This window comes from Choloepus didactylus, chromosome 5 (assembly GCF_015220235.1).
Source record: "Choloepus didactylus isolate mChoDid1 chromosome 5, mChoDid1.pri, whole genome shotgun sequence".
In the NCBI taxonomy this organism is placed as follows: Eukaryota; Metazoa; Chordata; class Mammalia; order Pilosa; family Megalonychidae; genus Choloepus; species Choloepus didactylus.
The window spans coordinates 55,372,606-55,398,097 of record NC_051311.1 but is presented as its reverse complement, the minus strand read 5'-3'; the positions used below and the strand labels follow the sequence as shown (position 1 = coordinate 55,398,097).

The following is a 25,492-nucleotide window of genomic DNA, read 5'->3' as shown; positions in this document are numbered from 1 at the left end:
TTTGAAATGCAGAATGAACAATACCACATGTGTGATGTTTTGGTTGCAAATACTAAAGAAACTGGATAATAATAAACAGCTGGGGATACAGTTGCCACATGCTGAGGTCCTAAAGCAGCTGTGGAAGTCAACATCTGCTGTTCAAACTATGAACTACTTCAAATTCCTGGGAGAACAGAGACTCCAGAGCACTTAGTAAATTGATCATAGCATTTTTTATTACAGCATAAATGAACATTTGTTAAATAAAATTAGGTGAGGTGAGTGACACAGTAAGACCAGTAGTTCTCCTTTGGGACTCCATCCATTTTTCAGATGAAGAAAAAAAAAAGTTGTCCAGAATATAATGCTTAAAAATGTAAGACAATTAAAATGGGTTAGGAAAGTTAAAGGTGCTGTGTAAAGGCATTTAATGAGCATCTAATCTTAGACCAGTTTATGTGCAGCAAACTGTAAATCTGACTGATTTAACACTTAAATGATTCTCTTTTAGTTAGATTAAAGGTGAGAGGACAGAGCAATGAAAACTTCTGATATAGATGCTTTTCAGTGTCTCTTGAGTGACACCAGACATAGCCATGAAGATGTCAGCTATAGAAGACTTTTTAGATCCTAAAACTTTCCAGGCATACAGAAATGGTAGAAATGGTTCCATAAGTCAAGGGCAAATTTCCACTACAATCATCACACCCCTCAAGTTATTCTAGAGGAAATAAAACCAAAGTGTATTGTGATTGTGGTTGTGTACAGCATGGCATTAATGATGCAGAATGGGAAAGTCTCTTTTTGTCCAAACTACTACTTTCCTGCTCATTGGGCAAAGAGTAGAGTTTTGGGGTGGTAGTGGTAGTGTGCACACTATTTGATTTTGCGTGTAAATGAAGTCATTGATTTGATTTTGCGTGTAAATGAAGTCATTGCCATCCAATTTTTTTTGGGCAAAAAGTTAATGTGTACATAGACTAAAATAATGTTGAAGAATTTAGTCAGAAAAAATGAAAAGTTTTCATTAAATCTAAAAAGGGCATTGATCTTTTGTGTGTTTTTTTCCCCAGTTATTGATTGCCACATCAATTTAGGTCCTGATTTATAAATGCAAAGTTTCTTTAATTTTTGGTTGATGGGTGAATGAACTTTCATTGCTATTGACAGTCCTGAAAATCATCCACCGGATGGTATCGAATACCTTTATCAGAGTTGCCAGCTTGCTGCCTGCCCTACAGAATTTGTACTTGTGCATCCTGCCCTACAGAATTTGGACTCATGCATCCCCACAGTTGCTTGAGACACTTTTCTAAAATCTTATATTTACAGATATCTCTTGTTGATTCTGTTTCCCTAGAGAACCCTAACTAACACAGCAAGTTATGTTGGTAACATAATAACCCGACAATGAGAGAGGTGATGTGAAAACTCAGGACTGGATGCAGAATCAGCAAAGCCTGGAACCTTTCAGCGTTGGTGCAAATAGTTCAGCAGACCTCTAAGATCTAGATGTCCTCCTGCAGCATGATTTAGTTACATGATTGTAGGCATTTCAAAAGTAAAAGGAATTTATTATCTTATCCAACTACTTCATTAGAATATTTCAAATGATTATCTTAAGGTACTGACAAGAAGCTTAAGGCATTCTGTTTGTGTAGTTTAAGAAAGATATCAAATCTATATTGCTAAAATGAAAGTTTTGGCATTTGAAGGAGTAAAATTCTGTCATCTGAAAGTCAGTTTATTTGGAATGTTTAATTCTCTGATGATGCTAAATAATTTTAACCTTAAGGCACACAGGCATGGGTGCTGGCACCATCTTTTTCAGTAGGAGGGCCCTCTCTGCATTAGCCTGGCTTCTCTGTTCAAAAGACAAGGAATGAACTGTTCAGACTGGTGGCATTTCTGTGAGCCCCCCTCATGGTTCTCTTCTGTATTAGACCAGCCTTCAGGAAAGAAAAGTCAAGGCATATGGGCCTTAAAAACACTGGTTCATCTCAATGGCTTTTGGATAATTTGAGAAGTATATCTTTGACTGACTGACACTGTGTTCATTTGGGTGTGGCTCTAGTTTCTTTATATTCTACTATAGAATGGTTGTAAGAGACATTCTTTCAACCCTGTATCCTGTTCCCTTAGGAAAAAGCAAATCTGTCTTTTATCTCTCACCTTGTGCTGACCTCTATGACGTCTCCCCTAGCTCTGTTCTTACACTTGGGTATTTGTGGAAATTGCTCCATACTGAAGCTTATCTTAGATTTCTGGAAGTTACTAGGCAAGCGATTCCACCTCTGGAAGCATCTTGAAGAACCACTCTAGGCCTGTTTCAGCTCAGCTCACCTATGACATGCATCAAATTTGTTTATCAGGAAGCTACAAAGGGAAAGAGAACCAGGGTTACTTATTTTATGCCTGCTACTCTGAGCTGGAGGTATGTTTTGTTGTCGGCCTCTGTAAACGGAGTAGAAAATGAAGAAATTCTGGACTACCGTGTGTGCTGCTCCCTGTTCCGCGGCCCTGGAATGGACCAGTCTCTCAGGGAGACACCCTGGGGCCTGAGGACCGCATCAAGTCATGCTTCAGGGCCTGGAAGAGGCTAAGGAGGGACTGGGCCCAGATGTCCCTCTGATGCCCTTGGGACAGGGCTGTACGATAGGCTGTATAGGCCAGGGTCAACACTGTCCTCTCAAAGTCTTCTTTTTTGAGGCTACCAGGGTGGCTGGAGAGGCTGGCGCTCAGCCTGCGGATATCAGGGATGCTCTTGGGGATGACCTCATTGCAGATGATGTGGAAATCGGAGGCCTTCCGCATGGAGGCGAGCTCCTCATCCTTGATGGAGATCTTCAAGTCAGGGCTGATCTCAAGTTCAGCTAGGAGGAACTGGTGAGAAACATGGGGCGTGGAAAGACATGAGGCTGGGCACTGTTGGGGACATGATTATATTCATTATCACTGCATTCATCTAGGGAGGCAGCTGGGGAAAGAGATTGGGAATCAAAGAGACCTGGTTTCCAGTTCTCACTTTCCCCCTTACTGTGTAACCTTGGATGAATTTAACTTTTTTGAGCCTCACTTTTTTCCCCTGTAAAATGATTAGTAACATCTATGTTACTGAGATATCGTGCGAGGTAAATCACATAAATACAGACAGCAGCTAATACACTGCCTGGTACAAAGCCACTTTTAAGTGACCAATTATTGTTTCTGGTGTTCAGGATCAAGCTTGTCCTCTTCATTTCCCTTCTAGCCCCCAAAGACCTTGTAAAAATGGACTACCTATTTTAGATAATTATTAAGCAGAGACTGAGAACATGAAAGATGCTGAGAGTTGTGCTTGGCATCAAAGCAGATACAGAGACCTTGCCTCTCACCTGTTCCCCAATAGTAGAGACAGACTCTGTTGCTTGCATGTTGCATCTCCTGCACACTGAGCCCCATAGGAGGAACCCAGTAAATACCTTTTGATGGAATGATTTGGAATTCTAACTCATCTTTCTGCCTCCATCTTTCCCCTGCTCTAATCCACACTCTGTGCTCCTGTTATCTTTCTAAAACACAAATCTTTTCATATGACACCCACATTCAACATTTGGCAAAGGCTATGCAATTTCTAGTTTGCTCCACTAGTCAGGATTTGAAATCTCTTTCCTGTGGCTCAGCTGCTTGGCTTGCATACAGCAGGTTGTTCTTGCCCAGTCAGTTCTAGTGAGAGGAGTCAGAGGAGGGCAAAGCTGTGGGAAGTGGGGGGAGGGGAGTTTGGAGGTCATTGTCGAATCTTCTCCTTTAATGGCTGAGCGGATTCAGGCCCAGAGAGAAAGTGTGGCTTATGCACAGTTATGCAGTTGGTGGATAGCACAGCCAGAACTAAAACTCAACTCTTGAACCTGGGCTCTTACCACTGCACCAAACCAAGTGGCGTCAGGAAGTTGGCCTTGTGGTTTGGAGAGGTAGTGGGGTCTCAGTAATGGAGGTGTGAGGGGCAAATGAAGAGAGCCTGAGTGTTGGCCCCAGGCTTTCTGCTGGGCCAACAGGGAAGCCAGAGACAGCCTTGCTGTCACAGTATGCAGGGCCATGGAGCCAGCTTAGTTTAGCCTTCATCTACTCAGGAGTCCTGCTTCAGAGCCCTTGCTTGGGAAGATTGCTGCACTCTGGTGCCTGGGTGTCAATAGTGAAGCCTGTGGCCCAAGCTTAAATCTCTGATTTTGCCTCAAGTGATTTCCAATGCCATTTCCCCCCTGTTATGGCATGTAGGAAGGGAGATGAGGTGAGAGGAACACCTTACTTTGGGATGGGCAGGATTATATGACCTCCACAAATTAGTCCAGGCCATTTTTTATGATAGCAGAGGCCATTCATTTTCAGGGGTCTGTGTTAATTCTCCAAAACACATAAAGAAGGCCCATTGTCTTTTGGGTAACTTGAGTTGATCCCTTTCCCTCTGCCTACCTCATAGAGCAGTTCTACTTCCTCCAGGGAATTCTGCAGTATCGGGTTCAATGGCATGGATGAGGATCTCTTTGGCCGATGGGCAGCAGGGAACAGCACAGCTGAAAGAAACAGAAGAATGAGTCTGCCAGACCTCTGTGTGTGTACCGGCCTTCTCCCTCAGGCTGACCTTGAGGTTAGCCGACTGGTCTTGAAAACGACCGACTCTGAAATGGTTGTGGACAGGAAGGGAGGAGAGGGACAGACTTCCCTGGAGTGTCCCAGAAAGCTCTCAGGTGGGTCAAATGCTGTTTCAGACCAGTGGTTTCAATCCTGGCTGCTCATCTGAATCATCTGAGAAAGTTCTGAAAAACATATCTGCCTGGATCTCACCCTAGGAATCTATATTAAAACAAAACAAAACAGATATAAGCAAAGAAAAAAGTCACCCCCCCCCACTCCGAGTTCCATAGTAATACTCTTCCTAATAGTACTCCACATTTTAGCACTTGGTCATAATGAAATTCTGGTTTATAGCTATTCACAACCCCTTTAGTCAAGAGTATAAGACTTCTAGCTGCCCCAGTCATCCAAAATATAGAAGCCAAGAATCTGAACATAAGTGACAAAGTAAGGGAAATTGTCACAAAACCTTAACACTACCCTCTAGGAGAGCATGTAGTCAACCTCAAGGCTTCCCCCAATGGCCAACTGATTTAAAAATGCATTTAATATAAAGTCAATGGCCTGACAACTTTGCTCCTCAGCAGTTGCATTTAGAAGTGGTTGCTTGAGGAAGATGAGTGGACTGCTAGAGGTATAAGGGAAGGAAGAATTATGAACTACCTGATTACAATATTACCAAGTGTAGGAATAATCATTATAAACAGCCCCACCCACCCCAACAGTAGCAAGGCACTGTGCAGAAATGATTGGCAGACCTGTGGCCAGCTGATGCGAAAGGACACTGCTTATCAAGACACTTGACTGGAATCTACCAGAAAATGGTGAAAATAACTATAAAAATCCATGGTGACTATGAGGTGAGAGGCACCCTCTGGAGTTGTGGAAAGTACAATTTGCATAACCATAAATGAAGGCTCTGCTAGTTGGTGATAATGGTGCTCCTGTGCCATCAAGAGAGGTTAGATTATGTTCAGTGTCCTCTGTGAAAGAAGGCAGGGAACTGTGTAAATAATTTTAGACAGATTTCCATCAGAAGGGGTATGTGCAGGTTTGCATATTTATGTCCCCCAGAAAAAGCCATATTCTTTAATGCATTCTTGTGGGGGCAGACATATATTAGTGTGGATTGGGTTAGAACCTGTTGGTTCAGTGTCCATGGAGATGTGACCCACCCAACTGTAGGTGATAACTCTGGTTGGACAATTTCCATGGAGGCGTGGCCCTGACCATTCAGCATGGGTCTTGTTTAGTTGACTGGAGCACTATATAAGCTCAGACAGAAGGAGCACATAGCTAGCTGGAGCTGAGACAGATATTTTGAAGATGGTCGTTGGAAGCTGATGCAGACATTTTGGAGAATGCCATTTTGAAACGCAACCTAGGAGCCAGCAGACGCCAGCCACGTGCCTTTCCAGCTAACAGAGGTTTTCCAGATGCCAATGGCCTTTCTCCAGTGAAGGTACCCTTTGTTGATGGACACTTTATGGCCTAAGACTGTAACTGTGTAACCAAATAAACTCCCTTTTATAAAAGCTAATCCATTATTGGTGTTTCGCATTCCAGCAGCATTAGCAAACTAGAACAGGGTAAAAATGAAAAATACTCACTTTGAAGGAAATTTCCTGAAAAACTCACTGGTAGAAACCTCCCACTTTCCAGAAAAAGCTGGTGGCATGTAGTCTTGATATAATATTACCATCTTAGTAACTCACGTGTTAATACATGGTATTTTCACCAATACTGCAAGTTCCTCAAGGACCAGAATAAATGATTCTATATCCCTAGGGTAGCCTGGAAGGTTTCCCATGTATCCTCTAGAAGGAGCCACTGGCTGACCAAAGCTCTGCATTGAAGGGGGACTTGACTGGCAGTGGTCAGCTCTGCTTCTCTGGACGATATTTTGGAAGGAGTCTATGAACTCCAGAGCAATATTTCCAAGCCTGGCATTTTAGCAGAACTGGTTCTCTTTGCCAGAAAAGAGCCCATTTCCTACACAGATTTTAGAACTTGAGGAGGCTTTGCCTCTATTAATTTACTGCCTCTTCCTATGGTTTCAGGTGGAGATGCTGCATAGGAAGTGTCTCCTATGCCACTGGTTGCAACCTTGACTGCACATTAGAATCACCGAGGGAGCTTTCAAAAATATGGATGCCTGAGTCCCAGCTCCAGATATTCTGATTAAATTGGCCTAGGCTATAACTGGAACATTAACGATTTTAATAGCTTCCTAGGTGCTTCTAAGTGGTAACCAAGGCTGAGAACCACTGTCCTAATCAGAGAAAGTCTGAAGCCAGGCTTGTGTAAAAACAGCTGCCCACCACTGTGTGGATGTTCTCAGGTTAGCCCAGTGGTTCTCAACCTTGACTGATTGTTAGAATCACCTGGGAGCTTTGAAAAACCTTAATACCAAAGACCACACTCCAGATCAATTTATGGGCATCTCTGGGGCAGGGGTTGGGGCAGAATGCAGGCCTCAGTACTTATTAAAGCTGCCTGGGTGATTACAACGGGAAGCCAGGGTTGATACACTGTTGGGTCATCCTGATCCACAGCCAAGTGCATATGCCCTTCTACCTTAAACATTTCAATGCTCACTCCCATCTGATGGACTCTTACAGGATCAGCTAAAGAGACCGAGAGCATCATGTTCTCAGAAGTTACAGGTGGAGGCATGAAGATGGGGTACACTTCGCCTCTGCTTTCATCTAAGTAGGAGATGAACCCAGGACCAGAGCTGGTCCCAGATCAAGGTGTGGCCTGTTTCTTTCTTCATACACTTCTTTTCTTCCCAACGTGCTTTGGGTAGATGAAAACCTCCTCTCAAGATAGGGTCTGGGAGGGATTTAATTCTTTAACTCTCCTCCCAGAATTTCTCTCTTATTGAGAAATTAAAGGTATTGTTCTCTTTAAAATAACTCATCCCCCAGTAGATGAAGGGAGCAGGGAGGGAACGTGACACGCACAGAGTCCTTTCTGCTCCCTGCAGGTGGAGTTGCTGGGTGGCTGCTCCCAGGAAGTTATGTGTGGCAGGATGTGGCTTTCCGGAGCCGAGCCCTGGACTTCCTCCACTCAATTGTTTCCCTGCGAACAGCAACTTCCCTTTAACATGTACATCCCAGGTGAACCCCTAATTCTCAAAAAGTTGAGTAGGAAAAGCTTCCCAATTCAAAGCTGTAGGAAAAGCTTCCCAATTCAAAGCTGAGTTTAATAGTGGAAACTTTTGTTTCCAATAGCCCTTGTTCTCATATTGTTTCAAATAATAACACAGTTTGGTGAAGATTGTTAGAAACAGCTTCAGTCTCTAGACGAGGGGAGCCATTATTGTTTCAGAAATTCTGTGTGGAGAGCCCAGGAATCTTAAAGATGGACCACTTCCCTCTGCCTTTCACCTCCACCTTCTGGCGGTACCGCCCCTCACATGTCTCTAGCTGCCTCCCCTGGGCACGGTGCAGGGGAGTTTTATCCCAGCTTAGGCTGTGGAAGAGCAGCCAGCTCTTGCGGCAGACATCTTAGCAGCTCATCAGCCGCCCACATCTGATTCCCTGTGAATGGGGCAAAGCTAGAGAGGATTAGCTCATGTCTACTGGAGTTGCAGGAGGTGGTGGGTGAGTAATAAACTGTATCTAGTCAATCTCAAAACATTCACGTAAAAAAAGGTACAGTCTACTCCAGATGTTTCTATACATGATGACAAAGGCTGAACCCTGCCAGAAATGCAAATGGCTGAAAGAAGGAATGACCAGCTCTGGGATGTGTATGTCTAAAGCTTTAAACTAGACTTGCTCCTACATCGTTAGATAAACAGCCCTGTCTCCCAGGTAGTCTTTCCCAGTAACCCCACCATACACTGTTTTTTTTTTTGTTTTTTTTTTTTTGCTTCCCTTCTCTATCTCCATATACTTTCTGCATTCATCTACACGTTTCACATCTTGCTATATATCACCCTGAAGACTTTCATCAGGATTGCCAGTTCCTGGGAAAGAGGGAATGGGTTTTGCATTTCCCCTGCTTGACCTTGGAGCCTGGCATAATGCTGGGCTCAGAGTGCAGGCTCAATATACATTTCAGAAGCTATTTTTAAATAAATCAGTGTTACAAAACCAGACCAAACCCTGGAGCTCCTTCAAGCTTTGCTGATTTTTCTTCTTCTCCTTCCTGTCCCATCCTCCAAATTTCTGGAGGTCATTTTAGGTTCAGTTCTCTCATCACTGTGAGCCACCAGTAAACTGCTTTGGGCAGCACAGTCCTCACCAGGCTGATAGGAGGGTGACCTGAGTACTTCCCGCTGGACAGCTATTGGGCTGGGGCTGTGATACCTTCTCTGGGAAGGCCAGAAGAGCCAGGTGAGGGGACAAGAGAGTGGGAGGGGGATCCACCTCCATCTCAGGTGCCACTTGAGCTATGAATCTCAGACAAGAAGGCTGCTGGGACATTTTTGTCAGAACCACTCTGACTTTTAAATTTTTCTTGGTGTGAAGCTAGGCAAATTTGTTTCTTTCTTCTCTGCTCAGAGCTTCACACCCAGCCCAGTCTCCAGCTATTTCTTTAGGATGTGAATGTATCCACAAGAGGCACTCCATGACCTGAGGCAAGGAAACTGAGAGCTACTCTCATCCTCCTTTGACCTCCCTAGATGAATGAACAACCCGGGAAACTTGAGTGTCTCCCAGACATTGGACACTCCCAGCACAGAGCAAGTGATTCACTTGCTAATAGTTATGCCACATGTACTAAGCTAGTCCAGGAACCGGATCCAAAAAATCATTATTCATGTGTTCTGGTATGTTCTGTCCATATCTTCTGTTGAGAGACATTTGGACCTCCAACCAAAGTTGTTAAAATGTGGAGCTCAGTTGCAATTGTAGCTATGGATTATTGAGTACCTGCTCTGTGCCAGTGTGCTTGGTGCTTCACATCTGTACCTTGTGAGGTAAGCACTAACATCCCATTTTTTAGATAAGGAAACTTGGAGGCTAGGCCACCCAATATGAAATAGGACTGGTGATAAAGTCCAAATCTTGCAGGCTCCAAGGCCCTCTGTCACTGATAGAGTGAACAATGCTATCTTTTTGTAGGTGCATTCGCCCAAGGACTAGGCTTTCTTCAGTTCTGAATAACTACAGGAAGGGACTCTGTAGTTAATTATGAATGAATTATTTTATTTGGTATTTATTTGATATATTCTTGATCACAAAAATTAAAATCTCTAACTTTGATTTATAATAATGTAATATGTAAATTCAAATAATTACAACCCTTGTGATCACTCTCTTGCATATATCCTCAATTCCTTCACTCTTTCTTTGATCCTCTGTAATCGCTTGGCCAAAGCACGACCCTGGTAAAATACAATTCTTAACACATTCCACACCTAGACCTGTGCCCCTGAACATGGTTGGAGAAAATCACAACCATGTTAAGTGATCTCTTTAAATTCGTTGTCACTAACCTCAAGCAGGTCCTTAAATGCTGTTCAAAAATTATCCACATTTCCTTATTGTTTTCACTCTCCCTTTTTATTAGATGCCTGTTTCACACCTTCTGCTCTTTCCTTAAATCAGTTACCTGCCTCTTGCCTATGTACTCTGACTACCCTTGTGATTTGTTTCCATGATCCTATCTTAAGTCAACTTTTCCATGAAGGTGTGAAGCTCTCTATAAAGACATTTCTACAGCACTTTTACCTTTTCTACAGCATTTTTTCCCCCTCTCTATTGGGTCTTTTCACATCAGCATAAAAGCATGTTGCTGCTTCTTCCACTCAAAAAAGAAATCCCTCCTCTCAGCACAATCCTACTTCTGTCTTTCACTTTATAGCAAAATTCTATAAAAAGTTGTCTTTTCTTTCTCTTTTGACCACCATTCCATGAAACTTCTTTTATGAAGGTCAGTAATGACCCACATGTTGCTTATTGCAATAGTCAATTCTTAGGCTTCCTCTGATTTGATATTGGCAGCATGTGACACTGTTGCTCATTCTCTTATCCTTGAACCACTCTTTTCACTTGACTTTCAGGACACCACTGCATGCTCTTCCTTCTTATCTACTCTTCATATTGGAGTGTCCTGGCCTCAGTCTTTTTTTCTTTTTTTGTATTTTTTTTTAATCTTCATTTTATTGAGATATATTCACATACCATGCAGTCATACAAAACAAATCGTACATTCGATTGTTCACAGTACCATTACATAGTTGTACATTCATCACCTAAATCAATCCCTGACACCTTCATTAGCACACACACAAAAATAACAAGAATAATAATTAAAGTGAAAAAGAGCAATTGAAGTAAAAAAGAACACTGGGTACCTTTGTCTGTTTGTTTGTTTGTTTCCTTCCCCTATTTTTCTACTCATCCATCCATAAACTAGACAAAGTGGAGGGTGCGGTCCTTATGGCTTTCCCAATCCCATTGTCACCCCTCATAAGCTACATTTTTATACAATTGTCTTCGAGATTCATGGGTTCTGGGTTGTAGTTTGATAGTTTCAGGTATCCACCACCAGCTACCCCAATTCTTTAGAACCTAAAAAGGGTTGTCTAAAGTGTGCGTACGAGTGCCCACCAGAGTGACCTCTCGGCTCCTTTTGGAATCTCTCTGCCACTGAAGCTTATTTCATTTCCTTTCACATCCCCCTTCTGGTCAAGAAGATGTTCTCCGTCCCACGATGCCAGGTCTACATTCCTCCCCGGGAGTCATATTCCATGTTGCCAGGGAGATTCACTCCCCTGGGTGTCTGATCCCACGTAGTGGGGAGGACAGTGATTTCACCTTTCAAGTTGGCTTAGCTAGAGAGAGAGGGCCACATCTGAGCAACAAAGAGGCATTCGGGAGGAGGCTCTTACTGGCCTCAGTCTTTGGCTCTTTTCTTTCTTCTAGCTATATTCATTTCCATACTGACTCTCAACTTTGTATTTCCAGGCCAGACTTCTAGACTCCTATATCCAACCACCTTTCGTAATCTCCTTTTGGATTTTTAATAACTATAACTACTGATCCTCCCACAGCCAACACACACACACACACACACACACACACACACACACACACACACGCAAACACACACACATAGAGCATCTGCAGTCTTCCCCATTTCAGTTAGTGGTAATTCCATTCTCTCAGTTGCCCAAGCTGAAATCCTTTGAGTCATCTTTGACTTTTCTCCTTTTTTCACTACCTGTATCCAATCAGTCAGCAAATCTTGTTGGTGCTACCTTCAAAATATATCTGGAATCTGGCTGCTTCTCACCACATTCCTGCTAAACCCCTGGTCCAAGTCTTAGCATCTCTCCTCATGGTGTCCCTGCTTCCATTTTTGTTCTTTGCCCTTGTTCTAGTCTGAACACAGCAACTAAAGCAATTCAGTGAAAATGTAGGTCAGACAATGTCACTCTTTTGCCCAGAGCCCTTGATGGCTTTCCATCTTAGAGTAAGAGCCAAAGATCTACAAATGGCTACCAGGTCCTACATGACTTGATCTCCTGATAGCACACATGCATGCCACTCCAGCCACACGTCCCCTCTCCGTTCCATGAGCACATCAGGCATGCTTCACACAGTGCCTTTGAATTGCTTTTCCTTGTGCCTGGAATATTCTTCCCCCAGATACTGCATGGCTGACTCCCTCAGCTTTCTCAAGTCTTTAGTCACTTTCTCAGCGAGACCACCTTATTTGATATCATAAGCCTCTACACTCTCTATCCTCCATTCCTACTTTGTCTTTGTAGCATGTATCACCATCCAAAAAAAACACATAATTTATTTATCTATGTATTTATTGCCTGTCTCCCCTTTCTAGAATGTCAGCCCTGCAGGAGCATGGGATTTTGTCTGTTTTGTTCATGGCTATATTTCCAGTGCCTAGCACTGGGCTCATTGTGGTTTGTTGAATGAATGAATGAATGAACGATCCCATGGAAGCACATTAATTACCCTTATCACTAATCTCCATTCTTTTCACACAGTGCTTCACTAGAGCCTTCTCTTTTTAATAGGGTGATTCTAGAACTTACTTGCAGCTCTAGTTTCTGGAACAATCAGAAAGTAGTTGTTTATTCCTGCTTCCACCACACCCTCCCCTTATTTCTGAGGAGTCCCTGTTCCAGTCTGGAAGAGGCTTCTTTAAATTTATCTCAGAAAAGGCCACTGCCTGTCTCCCCCAAGCCTATGTCCTTCTTGACTAGACATTCAGCTGAAAGACTCCTCAAGTAGAGGAGCCTGTCTTTGCTTTGTAGCATGATCTTCTTTTCACCTTTGTATAATCTGGGATAAAAATCTCCTTCTTTCATCCCATGTGCTTAATATAATCAATATAACAGAATAGTACTAAGGGTAACTGCACTTTCTGCTTAGCTATGCATGCTATTGGTCCCAGAGAGTCTTGTTGGAAAGGATTCAAACTGCAGACCATATAAATCCTTATAGCCATATTTCTAATGAATCAATTGAAACAACTGTATGGAAATAACAGTGGGTGTAGAAAGGAAAAGCCCTCATTTAGGAAAGATCTTTTGCCAGCTCCTACTGATGTCATTTACTCTCTTGCTTCTGAGCCAGGTCTTTGGAAACACAGTGCTACTCTGAGCGAGCCAGGGTCTTGGCCCTATGTATTAGGTTCCTCTGGGTGTGCACAGGGAGATGTGAGTGCTTCGGAAAGGGCTGCTATGAGTTGGCAACCTTTGGCCAGAATGCCCACCACACAGAGGGAGCCCGGGGTTGCTGGGAAGCAGGGGGTGCACCTGAGGGAGGAAGAGGGGATGAATGAGGACAGCGAGACTCTGATGTCAGAACAACCTGGGGTTGAAATCCAGTTCACACCCTTCCAGCTGGGAGATCTTGGGCCCATTTACCTCCCTCAATTCCCCCCTAACTCCGCTCTAGCTTTGTTACCCACAAATGGTCAGACCAAGACCTGCCTTGTGGAGTTACCTTGGAGTAAATGGGGTGGCTGTACAACAGCGTACTCAGTGAATGCTAGTTCAGCTAGTCAGTCAGTAGTTACTGATCACCACCTACATGCCCTTCCCTTCACGGAGCATTCTTGACTGCAAACACGCACACCTGAATGAACACCTGGAATTACATAAATTCCACCAAATAACTGGAGGGCTGTCCTTCCCCTTATTAACTGACTTAAAAAATAATTTATGTGTATTGAACTTAAACATAGATATTTATTTAATTTATATTAATTGACATATATATATATTTCTTTTTTCCTAAAGGCTGGCTACCCCTCCCCTCCCTCTCTGAAGGGCTGCAGGACCTGTACCAGGAACTGGGCCACGTGTGTGTGGTGATCTGGCTTCCCTGGGTTGGCCACAGATGAATCATTGGTCTTAGTCATCAAGCTGGTGGGCTGGAATGGCTAACCTGGCATGGAAAGCTACCTTCCACGATAAAATCCTAGAGAGTGCTTTTTAGGGGAAGGCTGGTAGAATGGTAGGGAAAAGGATGTCCTCATAGCAGGGTATATTCTCTTAGGGTTTTCTTTTCTATATTTCTACATATGGGAGCATGGGGTGGGGGGTGGGGGATGGAGCCTGGAGGGTGGGGGTGAAGGGAGGCAGGAGGAAGATCTTGCAGGAACAGGTCAATCTCAGACTGTTTCCCAAGTGAAATCTTGCCTCCAAGGTGTGACTGGAGTTGGGGTAGGGCTAAGGTAAGGATGAAAGTAGAAGAACAATACATTTGGAATCTCTGTTATTTATTTGGTTGTGACTCCTACTTGAAAAAAAAGAAGGATGGCAAGATAACAAGGACTGTATATTCCTTTCGTATTTGGAAAAAAGTTATAAATGAAAAAAACTATGTGGATGTCTTTGGATGATGGAGCAATTCCATATCATTCATTGACTGAATATTGACTTGAACCACTGGTCTAGCAATTTTTACATCAACTGCCTCAGAATGGTCTCTATTCCAGGTGTACTGGGTTGTGTCTTTGTATAGAGTTTGAACTTATTGGCAACAGACCTTCCGTAGTGATAAAGTGCTGGGGCAAGAGCAGTTGTTCCCAGAATGTTGTTACAGAACCCTGTGTTTGAGAATCTCCAACTTTCTTTAATGAAAATTTTTCACTGTTAAAAGTGATAGGTAATAGCTAGCATTCATTTAGTCCTTCATCATTTACAAAGCATTTTAATTTTTATTTTATTTCTGGATTTGACCCTCACAACAATGCAAGGAGGTTAAGTTTTATTATTGTTAATATTTTATCTGTACTAACTAAAGCTCCGAGAAGTTAAGGAATTGCCAGAAATCACACAGTGAATTAGAGGCAGAAGTGAACTCTTTTGAGTCACTTCAGGGTAGCTCATGTTAAAGCAATAGTGCTTGCAAGCTGTATCACAAGCCACATCATCACATTTGGCTTTCTGATGGCCTGGGCATCAGGAAGAAGGGATATTATCATCCCTTTTTCAGTAGGGAAATTAAGAAATGCCCAAGTGTCACACAGGGGTAGTGTCATACAGGATATATGTGGCAGCCTCTTTCTTCTCTGCTTCCAAGGGCAGCCCCCACAGTTTGTGCACATTATGAGTATGGAGGGGTGTGTGTATGTGTGTCTGTGTGCAATGCTGTTTTCAGAAAAAGAGGAAAATAGTTACATATTGGCAGGTCTGTAATCTCAGGTTTAAAACGAGGTAATAAAAGCCCAAATAAGTACTGTGGTGCTTGCTTTTCACCACCTCAGACCCATCTGGTCCTCACTGCTCTATTTCCACACTGGCTGCTCCTTCCTTCCCCGACTGTGTCCGTCAGCACTAGGACATACTGCAATGCCAGCTATCATCCTAGTTTGGATCTCTAGAAACACCTACAGTCCTGGCTTGAAGAAAGCCCTCTCTTCCTCCCGTCTTTTCTGGAAGCAAGAGCTCAGTGGACTTTAGGCAGTGGAAAGACGTCAGTTCAGATGGGTGTGGAGTGGTCAGAAATATGGGCTCCTCATTTCCTCACAGTGATAAATTCTACTTAGCTTCAAGCGCTGCCAGTGTCTGCCAAGCAGAGCCAGTCATGGGGGCATGGAGAAAAGCTGCCACCCTAGCTCTGAGGAACTATACCCTCAGGGAAAGGCAGCCAGCGGTAGTAAGGAAAAAGACCTTGCTGAGGCCCCTGCCTTTCCTGATGGATGGCAGAGGGCTGGGTGGGAGCAGCAGGCATGTCGGCTCATTGAACGTCTCGCCTGCCTCTGGGACCACCCTGCCTAGCTGGAAGGATGTGTCCACTCCTGGTGGGAGGCCAGGCACCTCCCGCTCTGGTTCCCCCGGGTTTCAGGCCCTTTGCCTCCCACCACCCAGAATTCTATCTTTATAAGCAGAAGATCTTGGCACCTGCTCTCCGGATGGTCTGCCCCAGCTGCAGCAGCCCGTGGGGGGAATTAGGGGGAGACACTCCACCTTTTTTGAAGCAAAGAGGAGTGTGCTCTGGCATGCCAGAAAGGGATGCCCCCTGGGTTCTCTACCATGACCACGTTCCTCAGCTGCTTTGACTTTTTTTTCTGTCATTCTTCTCATCACCTACTACAATGATGATACTTTTTAAATGATGGTGGGAATACTTTTTAAATGAAAAAACATGGGGAAACATGTCAAGAAGCATAAAGCAATAGACAGACAAGATTGAAGGAAGATGCAGGGCTTCTAATTTTCTCCCCCCTACTTGTCGCCCCACCACAATTGCTAATTTTATTTATTAAGAAAGAATAATAAGCATGAAGCAAACAAATAAATAAAAACCAACTCACCGCTGCTCCACCTGTGGGGCTCAGTAGCCTGAGCATTGTAATACAACAGCAGAAGCAGCAACGTCTTCCAACACATCTTTTCCTCCCAAGAGATTAAAAATTGAGTCTCAAGCCCAGTGAGACCCCAATAGCTACAGATATGCCTGTACTGTTTCTCCCGGTTGAGACGATCTAGTTCTTATCACCCTTCCCTTTTCAGAAGTGCAGAAATATATGCCCTCTCCCTTGCTCAGAAGGGTGGAGGCCCAAGTCTTCCTCCTGGGTGGGACTGGAATCGTACCTCTCTTAATCCAACTCTCTCGGAGATTGGGGGACTGGGCTTCCACAGACAGGCTCTGTTTTTGAGCACATCTGGAGTGACTCACGGGGCATGTGATCTCCTTGGCAGTGGGGTGGATAAATATAATTTTTGTACTTGAGTTCCATGTGTTGGATGCACCCACTGGAATTTTTCTTTAACAAACAGATTCGCGGAACTTGTTAGAGAGCCGGGCCCAGAGCTGGCTGCTCTCCCTGTCCACACATAACTACACCAGAGCCAGGGGCGGGGGCTGGAGGAAGAGCTGGGAGCCCTGCCTGGCAGACAGTGGGTTGATTTAGCCCAGAGTTACCTTCAGGACAGCAAAATCATCGTGGTGCCTGTGGCTGAGTGTCACTCTTTACCCTTCCCTGGAGCTAGACCTAGGAATGTTGGTGCCAAGAGCCTGCCCCAGATTCTGGATGGGTGGCGGGTGCAGATTGTGAGGGAGCAGACGTGACAAGATGACATGGTGCATAGGGGCTGAGTGTGTGAACAGGTGAGGTAATGATCAAGGGGCCCATCGGCAGTCCCCCTGTCTATATTCATGATGACCCCCTTTCTGAGCCGTGCTTACAGCTGGGACCAAGCAAAATGGTAGTGGTTTTCCACCATCATTTAAAAAGTATTGCCATGGACACTTTCATTTTATCCAATACCAATTCCTTACCTTCTCTGAAGTTGCAGGCTTGTAAAGCTAATGCTTACAGAAAATTTAAAGATTATTTAACCCGTGGAGGCAGCACCCAGGGTGAAAGGCCACCGGAGAGAGGACCTCAAGAATCTCCTCTGCTTCAATCAGAAAATGTCCTCTTTTATGTTCTAGAAAGTGGTTTGAAAAAAGAAAAAAATCTGTGCACTATAAAATTTGGAAACTGCAGATCTCACTAATATTAATAATAGCTATTTGGTATTCAATATATTCCAGGCACTGTGCTGGGTACACTCCTTACATTAACTGATTTAATATTTGCACCAAGCTACTATGTCAGAATAGAACAGCACTCTTTGGTAGAAATGTAGTGTGAGTCACAAATGTAATGTAAAATTTTCTACTATCCATGTTAAAGAAAGTAGAAAAGAAAAGACAAAATTAATTTTAATAACATTTTATTTAATCCAATATATCCAAAAGATGATCATCTGTACATGCAATCAATATAAAAAATATTGAAAATTTATTTTATATTCATTTTTATACTAAATCTTCAAAATCCACTGTGTATTTCACACTTACAGTACATTTCCACTCAGACTAGCCATGTTTCAAGTGCTCAATGGCCACATGTGGTTCGTGGCTACTATACTGGATATTGCAGGGCTAGAAGATAAGAGGGCAGGCTCTGAAGCCAGATTGCCCGCCTTTGTGTCATCTTGGCTGAGTTCCTCTGCCTGAATTTTCTTCATCTATAAAATGGGGGATAATAATAGTTTCTTCTTCATAGTATTGATGTTAGGAAAAAGTAAATTAATATCTACAAAGTTCTGAGAACAATACCTGGACCTAAAAAGTATTCAATATATGTTTGCTATATAGACATGAAGAAATAGTCTCAGAGGGGTTAAGTAATTAGCCCAAGGTCACCCAGCTAGTAGGTGATGGAGCTGGAATTTTAACCTAGGTCTATGTGGTCTTAGAGTCTGCATGCAAAAGAACGCCCCTAGCCTGCCTCAAAGCCTGATATTTTAGGAACCCTTTAGTGGGATGCAGGTAAATCAACTTGGTGGGGATGGGGTAGGTTGTGATCTGTAGTGCTTGCCAATTCCCTCTGTGAAAATACTCCCACCGTGGCCAGTTTCAAACTACTGGTGGTTTAGTAAGTGACTTGCAAAATTTCTGAATATTTACCAGTCGGCTCCAGAAGCTCGTTTGAGCTGGCCCCAGCACACCACTGCCTCTTGGTCACGAGGTTGGTTCTACTGGCTCTGACTACTTCTCTGCTTCTGGCTTAATAGTTTTCTTTTTGTACATACTTTCTAAGTCTGCAAAGATTGCCCAAAGGACTTAGCATGGACTGAGCACCCTGCAGTTGCCCAGTGAATATTTGTTGTTTGATGCTAAAATGGAGAAAGTCCCAGTCTCCCTGGACTCCTGTGACCAAGGAAGGAGCTGAGGAGGGAAGGTGGACATGATTTGCCTGGCTGTGGGGAAACCAGGATAAGAAGTCATCGATCTTGGCCACTAGTTCTGGAATTTTCCATTTGCCGGCTCAAATCACCCAACTCCAATCTCCTAACAGCTAAGCTGGGTTGAAGACTAGCTCTCCGATTTGAGTTGGGAACTAATGTGTTTGCAACTAATTTCATTTCATAAGATAAGCCAGGACTTCTCTTCTATACCACAATTTGGCACAAAGAAGTAAATGTCTAGTTTCCCAAGGAAGTGGGTAGCACTACTTTTTGTAATAGAGCACAAGTAAAACTACAGCAGTAGGGCTTCCCAGAGCTATTGATTATGCAAAGAATATTTTAGCGAGGTTATTCAACTTTAGACAATAATTTTCTAGTACACTTTCACCTCTGAACTCTCATTGCACCTACCTGTATATCTCTTGTTAGCATCACTCATGTTCAAGCTTAGTAACATCTACCATGGACAGAGTTCTGGCAATGCACCTTACTTTATTTCATTCAATCTTCACAGCCATTCTATTCAGTAGTCACTATAATTAAGTCTATTCCATAGATGGCAACCTGAAACTTAGAAGGAATGAAAAATTAGGGTCGCACAAATACTAAATGGTAAAAACTGCCATATATCACCTAGCAGGGGCTAAGATGAAAAAAAAAAACCCAACAATGAAGAAGTTTCTCTGTGTTGGAAGCACAATGCAGCAGGGGGAGTGCTGGGCCATGTCCCAAGTAATAGTAATAGGTAAGGTGAAGATCCTGTCTATTCCAGAATGGAAGTGGCATTGTTTGTCATTCATTCGTTTGTTCATTCATTCATTCATTCATTCTTCTGTCCATCTAGTTTTTGAACATTTTCTCTGTGCCTGGCACTGTGCTAGGAGCTGGGGATAAAGCAATGAATAAAAGCAGACACCTTTCCAGCCCCCAAAGGGCATCCATGGGAGATTGTACCAGAGTGTCCTCTCCTTCCTGATCACGCTTGACTCCCTAAGACAAAGAGAAATAGTGCTGCCAGGACATAGCTGAGAAGCCCATAGGAGTTTCAGCACACCCTTGGTATACAGTGGTGGTGGAAAGTTCCAGCCAAAGATGGCACCAGTGTGGCTGCCAGTACCTGTGGTGGCATCAGTAGCAGGAGTCACCCTGGATCCCAGAGTCCCAGGTGCATCATGGGAATCTGTGTTGGAACTAGGGAAGAGGGAAATGAGAGGGACACTTTGTGTGTTTATGGGCACATATGACATACCATCTGGGGATCCCCAGAAATGACCTTTAAGGGGGCAGGGTCACCAGAAGATGGGGATAGGCAATAGTGTCTGCTGCTGAAATTGTGACCCTACTTCTGGTGTGACCAGTATCATGGGGAGAAAAATATTATTTCAAAATTGGCCTGCAGAATTCCTTCTAGGTAGATACTTTTATTTTCAAATTTAGCAAAATACCGTTTGGAGGCCATTAGCCTAGTTAAGACACAACGGTGATGGAGAGGAGCAACAAAAGGAGGGTTGAATTATTCTGCATAAGGAAAGAAGAAATGCTACGAAGGAGGGGCCTAAGAGCTTGTTGAGGCAGCCAGTGAGAAATTCTGAGGAGCAGGAGATTTGAATAATAGGTATATCTAATGCTCAAGTTTGAGGTAGCTTATAACCCTCCTCCTACACTCAAACCTTCAGTAAAATTTAGCTATTCACCTCAGCTTTCATCATTAAAGGGAAATCACTGTATCCCAGTTTGTGTTTTCTTGGGACAAATCAAAGATACCAGTATCAGGATTTGCTGGTGGTGTCAAAATTTGACAGAAGCCACAGGTGTAGCAAGAAGCAACTGGGAACCATGAGAGCGTTGAAAAACCACAGAGCCACCCAGGGAGGGCATGGGGTTTCCCACTCTATACAGAATCAGGGTGTGATACCCTTTTACTCAAACATTAATGGAAGGGTGACCCCACCACGTTGGAGGATCTGCTGGCCAAGATCTGGTCTCTCTGTTATGGCTCAGTCTGGATCCTTCTTCCAGGCTAGACTAGCCCTTCCTGTATCCCATGATATCGGGGTCCCCCGGTGTTTGCAATGGGATAGATTGCTTTCTTCTTTCAGGGCCCTTGCTATTATTTGAAGATTTTTAAAAGTCATTGCTACTGTGTTTGATAAAATTAGGTTTATTCAGATATGCTTCTATGTCTATTCATTTATCATTCACTCATTCATCAAATATTTACTGAACCCCTATACTATGCAATAGGTATATCAAGGCAATAGGTATATCAAGGCAAATGAAACATAGTCCCCACCATCAAGAGCCTTCATTCTAATGGCAGAAAAAGACACCTCCACAGATATTCAGAAATCATAATGGTACATTTAATGATAGAAGATCCTATGGTAGCAAATGAGAGGGGGTAGACTATCAGGGCAGGCTTCTTGGAGGGATTGATATCTGAATTAAATCCTTAGGGACAAGTTGGGTATAACTAGTTATGAGAGAAGGGATGATGAGGGAGGGGACAACCTGAAAAACCGGGAGAAACAGCTTGATATCTATGAGGAGCTAAAAGTGGTTTGGTCTTGTGGGAAGATAAAGTCCAAGCCAGGGAAGAGTGGGAGGCAGTTGATGGGGAGGGCAGGGCCCAGCCATGAACTGAAGGCAACATCTTGGACTGTAACCTATTGCTAATAGGCAGTATGGAGGGCTCCTACCAGGGGAGTGGGATGGTTAAGTTTTATGACTGGCTATGCTGTTGAGAGTGGATTTGACAGGGTAGAGACCAGTCAAGAAAGGAGCAGCTGCAAAGTTCCAGGGAAAGATGATAGAGACCTGAATCAGGGCAGGAGTTGATAGTGAAGGAGAGAAGGTCATGGATTTGAGAACGATTTAGGAAGAAAAACCAAAAACACACAGTGATTTCTCAGAGGAGAAGATGAGGGTGGGAGAGAAGGAGGAGACAAGAAGTTCTGGGGTGTCCAGCAGCTGCAACTGAGAACCCAGGAGGATGCGCTGATTTCAGGGATCATTATGATTTCAGTGATAGAAATGTAGAGGATGAGGTGGGGCCTGGGCATCCTTACTGCCTGTTCTCTAGGCGGGTTTGCTCCCACCCATGCCCTCTGTGTCATGCCTGATGCTATTTGAGTATTAGCCGGGGGAAAGGCTTCTTGCACTCTAATTTGAGTGCTCTTTTCTGCCTCTGGGTTCTCTGTTGTGATCTGTAACTATGGGAATGAGAGACATTATAAATTCTTTTTGGAAAGAGGAGTCACTCATGGCATGGGATATGAATAAAAATAGACCCTCCATTGGAGAGAAATATGGACACCCTGACATAACGCTTCCAAATCTTTTCCCTTAGCCAAGAGCAGGCCTTAAGATCCTCTCTTTATCTGGTTGACTCCATTCATTCTTCACATTTTGGCTCAGCCATCCCTCTCTCAGGCAAGCCCTTCCTGCCCTCCCTGACTGAGGCAGCTCCTCCAGTTAAGCATGCCGAACCTCTCCTTTGTGGATCTCATCACAGTTGTAACTTTCTTTTGTGTGTTTTGATTAAGCCTATTGAACTGTAGACTGTAAGCTCTTCATTCTGAAGGCAGGGACTAAGTTAGGTTTTGCTCACCATTGTATCCCCAGTAGCTTCTGATGCATAGTAGGTTCTCTACCAGTCAGGCAGTCAGGCACTAGGGGTCTGCATCAAGGTCCTGGCAGGAGACAGATGGCATCTTCCAACAAGGAATTGAGAAGACTCCAATGAAGAGATTATTTATAAAGAAGTGATATAAACGGTGGCCCAGCAGGGAGGGAGCAGGGGAATAAATACCCTGACTGCTCTCCCCTCCCGCTTTCTAACCCCTTCTCCTGCCTCCCTGGCAGCCAGAAGGAGGGGAGCCTGGTGATGTGATCCACAGAGGCACAGAGCAGGGAGGCCGAGAAGGAAGAGTGATCTGGAAGGCAAGACGAGTATGTCTGGTCCAGTAAGTACATACAATATTGAATGAATGAATGAACGGAGCATGACAGAGACAGAACTCCTTGTTGACGCTCTTGTTTCTTGTTTGGAAACAGATAATTGTATGGCACTGCTCTGTTTCTGTCATAAGAAAGGAAGAAAGGAGTCATAGGTTTTGAACAGTCAGGACCTTTGTGTTTAGCTTCAAGCCCTCCTCGCTGGCTCAGTACCCAGGTTCTGAGTCTTGTGCAGCCTCCCTGTGCCTCGGCAGCCAACACCTTTAGGCTGAATTCTATTTTAAGGCTGTAAGTGAGGCAGTTTGGTATGACAACAGAAACACAGCTGTAATTACGAAGTGCCAGCCTCCAAAGCAGAAAAGTCATTCTGCCCTCAAGAGTTGCCAACATAAATGACTCGGTAGAATGTGTATGCCTTTACCGGGCCAGACCAGAACGTCCTCCAGCCATGGAGAGGTCCTCTCCGGACAGTGTTGTCTGCCAGGTAAAAGAAATATTTGGGCAATTCAGCTCTCATGTCTATGTGAGGCCTAAGTATTCAGTTGTTGCTGCCAGTTCCACCAGCCAGAGCCGTAATTCAGGGGAGTAAAGGTCAGTCCCACCAGTTGATGGGCCAAATGAATAAAATGGGTCAGATCCCTCTTCCAATGCAAATGCTGTCAAAACCTGTCTGCTTTGGTGAAGCCCCAGAAGCTGTGCTTACATGTCACCAAAATACCTGAAATGCAATCAGTTTGGCTGCTTGGCTTTGCATAGACTAAATAACTGCAAGATCTCCTTTCTGAATGCAAGTGCCTTATTGAGGGAAGGCAGAGAAATGAAGAGACTGCATTTTTGTTCGACTCATTCAGCCTGGGATCTTTGTATTGCTCAGATTAAAAATACTCAGTTGTGCTATTTGCTTCTAGAGTTTTTGTCTTGTTTTTGTTTTGTTTTAGGTTGCTAAAACAGAGACATAGAACACGTAGAACTTTGGTTGCAACAAATTCTGGACATTCCCATCCACCACTTGGACTTTCTAACTTTGCTAATGATGCTGCTAATTTTTTCTCTCAGAATTATCTCAGTTCTCTTCAGTCAACAGACATTCACTAGTGCACACAACGGGAAAATCACTGTGGGGAGAATTTAGGTAGTGGCAGTGCCCTAGGAGAGATTACTCTTTTTATTTTTATTTTTCTTCTTTAGCAAAATGAACTGTTAGTCACTTTCTGTAGGGGCTGGATTAGAAGGGCAGATTTTTGAGGACTTCCTCATTACTAAGCAGATATAAGGCAGGCAGGAGCCCTGGAGAAAAGATGCAAAATGATTTCTTTGAGAAACTTCTTAAAGTATCTCAGTTTTCCAGGGCTGCTATAACAAATACCACAAGTTAGCTGGCAATCAATCTCCGCCTCTATCCTTGTGGCAATATGTCTCCTGTCTTCTCCTCTGGCTTGTTCTTCTGTGAACAAATTTCCTTTGCTTATAAGGGCTCCAGTTGTACAGTATTAAGGCCCAGCCTGATCCAATTTGACCTCATCTAAACAGATCTTTGCAGACCCTATTTATGAATGAGTTCACATCCACAGGACTGGGGGTTAAGACATGAACAAGTCTTTGTGAGGGACGTGATTCATCCTACCACATGGTATGAAGAGCTCTGGGGAAATGGTGGCCTAATTTGCACAGGTACCCCAAGGTCTTCTGTGAGGGAAGGGTTGAATGTTCACTGTATGTCAGGATTTGTGAAGTTATGCTGTTTTAACAAACAGCCCCAAGTTTTCAGCGGTGTAGAGCAGCAACAATAAACAAAGGTTAATTTCTTATGCATGCTACGCATTCATCATGAGCTGGCTCTGGCTTTGCTTCATTTTGTTCTTTATTCTGGGACCTAGGCTAGGAGAGCAGCTTCTATCTGAAACACAGCTGCCCATCATGGCAGAGGGAAAAAAAGAGTCACGGCCAACCACACACTGGCTTTTAGAATGTCTGCTCAGAAGTGACACAAATCCCACATTTCAGCTCCTCCCACAATTAAATAGCTAAAGCTAGTCACTGGGCACTTCCTGAGTTCAGCAGGGCAGGGATACATAATTCTTCTACATGAAAGCAAAATGGAATATTTAGTGAATGGTAATACAATCTACCAGACTTACTGACACCTTTCCTCTGATATTCAGAATTAGGGAGATATATTGGGGTGGAAAGCAGGTTGGCTCTGCTCATGGACAGTGGCAGGGAGGGGCAACCAACTGGATCCCCAAAATGAAGTTACCAGGAAGTTTGAGAGAGAGAAGTCTGATGGATCTACCTGATTGAGGCAGGAGGGAAGAGGATAATGGTTCTGGGTCCAAAGGTGTTTGCTGGAGCCCACCCTCATCCAGCCCCCCTGTGGTTGGCTTAGCCTGGGAGGTAGACTGAAGGAATCCTTGGGGGAGAGGGATTCAGTTCTTTGCCATGGTTTTCTTGACTGAGCACAGCCCAGAGGGATCGCTGTTGTGGCTTCCAGGGGGCACGTGGCCTATTTCACTGCATACCCAGGAAAGAGAAACTTTTCTCCTGCTACCAGCCTGCCACTGCCACTGATGTTGGTACAGCTAGAGAGGTCTAAGTAAGACTTGGACCCTCTCAAACTTCTCATTTCCTTTGCATTTTCTCCCCATACCCCCTACCTATATACTGGTAAGAACTCAGGTGTCCTTGGATTTATAAAGGCAAAGGGATTGGGGCCTTGGAGAGTATAGACTGGATTTCCTGCTATTATCAACTTTTTGGGCTCAG

At 43.8% G+C, this 25,492-nt stretch overlaps 1 protein-coding gene and 1 long non-coding RNA gene across 3 annotated transcripts in view; one reads left to right on the top strand and one right to left on the bottom strand.

Moving 5' to 3' along the window:
• The window catches only part of LOC119534059, a 136,757-nt gene that overhangs the window by 5,783 nt on the left and 105,482 nt on the right, over nucleotides 1-25,492 (top strand). The gene's annotated exons all lie outside the window — the stretch shown is intronic.
• FAM180A (family with sequence similarity 180 member A) lies at nucleotides 215-16,640 on the bottom strand. Its single transcript, XM_037836091.1, has 3 exons — nucleotides 16,345-16,640; nucleotides 4,432-4,532; nucleotides 215-2,865 (listed from the first exon to the last, which is right to left on the bottom strand). The coding sequence occupies exons 1-3, from the start codon at nucleotides 16,418-16,420 to the stop codon at nucleotides 2,521-2,523; spliced, it is 522 nt and encodes a 173-aa protein (XP_037692019.1). The 5' UTR covers nucleotides 16,421-16,640; the 3' UTR covers nucleotides 215-2,520.

What these genes read in the sequence shown, in the direction of transcription:
- FAM180A (XM_037836091.1), bottom strand. Translation starts at nt 16,420, where the DNA reads ATGTGTTGGAAGACGTTGCTGCTTCTGCTGTTGTATTACAATGCTCAG. An exon ending in GCCCCACAGGTGGAGCAGCG is followed by an intron (nt 4,533 to 16,344) that starts GTGAGTTGGTTT and finishes TGTTTCTTTCAG; the next exon opens with CTGTGCTGTTCCCTGCTGCC. An exon ending in AAGTAGAACTGCTCTATGAG is followed by an intron (nt 2,866 to 4,431) that starts GTAGGCAGAGGG and finishes GTTTCTCACCAG; the next exon opens with TTCCTCCTAGCTGAACTTGA.